The 2,019-nt window shown below is 58.1% G+C and overlaps 1 protein-coding gene and 3 non-coding genes across 4 annotated transcripts; all 4 read right to left on the reverse strand.

The window, feature by feature from the left end:
• Nucleotides 1-148: 148 nt before the first annotated feature.
• RPL13A (ribosomal protein L13a) lies at nt 149-1,967 on the reverse strand. Its single transcript, XM_011374540.2, has 6 exons — nt 1,749-1,967; nt 1,457-1,558; nt 1,178-1,263; nt 933-992; nt 474-596; nt 149-263 (listed from the first exon to the last, which is right to left on the reverse strand). The coding sequence occupies exons 1-6, from the start codon at nt 1,834-1,836 to the stop codon at nt 177-179; spliced, it is 546 nt and encodes a 181-aa protein (XP_011372842.1). The 5' UTR covers nt 1,837-1,967; the 3' UTR covers nt 149-176.
• LOC111729193 lies at nt 761-848 on the reverse strand. The gene has a single exon (XR_002776131.1). It is a non-coding gene; the product is annotated as a small nucleolar RNA SNORD35 (small nucleolar RNA).
• Nucleotides 1,059-1,129, reverse strand: LOC111729192. The gene has a single exon (XR_002776130.1). It is a non-coding gene; the product is annotated as a small nucleolar RNA SNORD34 (small nucleolar RNA).
• On the reverse strand, nt 1,333-1,417 carry LOC111729191. Its single transcript, XR_002776129.1, has one exon. It is a non-coding gene; the product is annotated as a small nucleolar RNA Z195/SNORD33/SNORD32 family (small nucleolar RNA).
• Nucleotides 1,968-2,019: the final 52 nt, after the last annotated feature.

Here is a 2,019-nt window from a genome sequence, read left to right on the forward strand (position 1 = left end):
GGCCTTTCTTAAACAGCAGTGACTAAGGTCCCTGCCGAGCTCCCAGCCTTCCAAGGCCCAGGCTGCCTGTGGACCCTGGAAGGCAGTCCCTGGGGGTCCCCGCTACATCCTAGGGCGGCGATGGAGGAAGGGCAGGCCAAGCCAGGCATGAGGAATAAGTGTCAATTTTATTGCGCTCAGACCAGCAGTCCATGGGTCTTGAGGACCTCTGTGTATCTGCCAATTTTCTTCTCCACATTCTTTTCGGCCTGTTTCCGTAGCCTCTGTGGGGTTAAGAGCGAGCGAGTGGTCAGTGGCTGCTGCCGGGGCCACCTTCACCCCAGTGACTCCATCCCACTACCTACACTCCAGGCTGGGTCTCGGGCAGAGCCCTTGAGGGGCGACAAGGACCATCACATTAGGAGACACTGCCTGCCCAGCCCGGCCGAGGACTGTGGTGTGTGCCGACCCCTCAAGCCCCAGCCCGTCCTCACCATGAGCTGCTTTTTCTTCCGGTAATGGATCTTGGCCTTCTCCTTCCTCTTCTCCTCCAGAGTGGCCGTGACTGCCTGGTACTTCCAGCCAACCTCATGGGCCAGGCGCCCAAGATAAGCAAACTGGGGGCAGAGAGAATGAAGTTGTAAAGAAACAGCCTGGACGGGGGCGAGGGCGGCCACTAGAGGTTGGTAACCTGTCTTAGAGGACTCTGGAAATTTAATAACCCGACTTGTCTCATTGAGTTTGTGTCAGAAAGACCCCGCCCCCTAAGGACCCCGTGCTCCTCCTGGCATCAGCTAAGCCATTGGCATTATCGGCACTGCCCACAGTGGCATCCGCAGACCATCGTGAGAAAAAAACCATCATCTGCCAGTGTTGGGGACCTCAAGTCCACCCCCTCCCCTGCCATGGGCCTGAGGTCCCTAAGTTAGCCCACTGTGTAACCCAGAACTCACCTTCCGCGTAGGCTTCAAGCGCACGACCTTGAGGGCAGCAGGAACCACCATCCGCTTTTTCTGTTAGAGAAGGAGAGGGGCTTAGGGACCTGGAGTGAGGGAGACAGGGAAAGGCCTGGCTGGGGCAGGTGTCTCAGCCAGTGCTGTTCTCATGAGGATCAAACAATGTAGGTAACCGTGGGTCATCAAAGACACCACTGGACGTATGAAGGCTGCCCTGGGGGAGGGGGCTCGGTTGAGCTCACCTTGTCATAGGGGGGCGGGATCCCATCAAACACCTTGAGGCGGTCCAAGGCGGCTTGGCCCCGCTTGGTCTTGTGGGGCAGCATGCCTGTGAGCAGAGGGATAGCAGCCCTGCTCAGTGGAGCTCACGAGGACCCCCACCAAGGCAGGCGGTCGGGTGGCCTCAGATGGTAGTGCATGTGGGATCATCTCATGGCTGGGAAACTCGAACACGAGTGGGAGAAGTCCTCATCACTGGCCACCCACCCCGTCACCACCTGAAGTTCTCAGGCCCAGCTCACCTCGCACGGTCCGCCAAAAGATGCGGCTGGGGGCCCGGAAGTGGTAGGGACCTCGGGAAGGGTTGGTGTTCATCCGCTTGCGGAGGAAGGCCAGGTACTTCACTGTCGGGAAGAGAACGTGAGGCCCCATGATTCCCAGGCAAACGCTGACTACGTGGCAACACGCACCCACACTCCCAAGGGAGCCCACACTAGCACCTCCAACCATTGGTCGGGTCACTGCTGGAGCCTACGGAGACCGAGCACCTCCAAAGTCAATCCTCTCCAGCCCTTCTCCCACACTTTAACTTACACTTGTTTCTGTAGAAATTGCCAGAAATGTTGATGCCCTCACAACGCACCACCACCACCTTCCGGCCTAGAGAAAGAAAGGTAACCATGGAGGACACAGGTCAAGAAGCCACACGAGAGCTCTACCTACACCTGACCACTCACCTGCCCAGTTACTGCCGAGGACCCAAGGGAGAACACCCCCAAGACACAGAGCAGCAATGGGCAGAGCTGGATCCGCGCTAGAACGTTACCCCAACAGAACATAATTTCTGATCCCACAGCCCCCAACC

The sequence above is a fragment of the Pteropus vampyrus genome, unplaced genomic scaffold (genome assembly GCF_000151845.1).
Source record: "Pteropus vampyrus isolate Shadow unplaced genomic scaffold, Pvam_2.0 Scaffold250, whole genome shotgun sequence".
Taxonomy (NCBI): domain Eukaryota; kingdom Metazoa; phylum Chordata; class Mammalia; order Chiroptera; family Pteropodidae; genus Pteropus; species Pteropus vampyrus.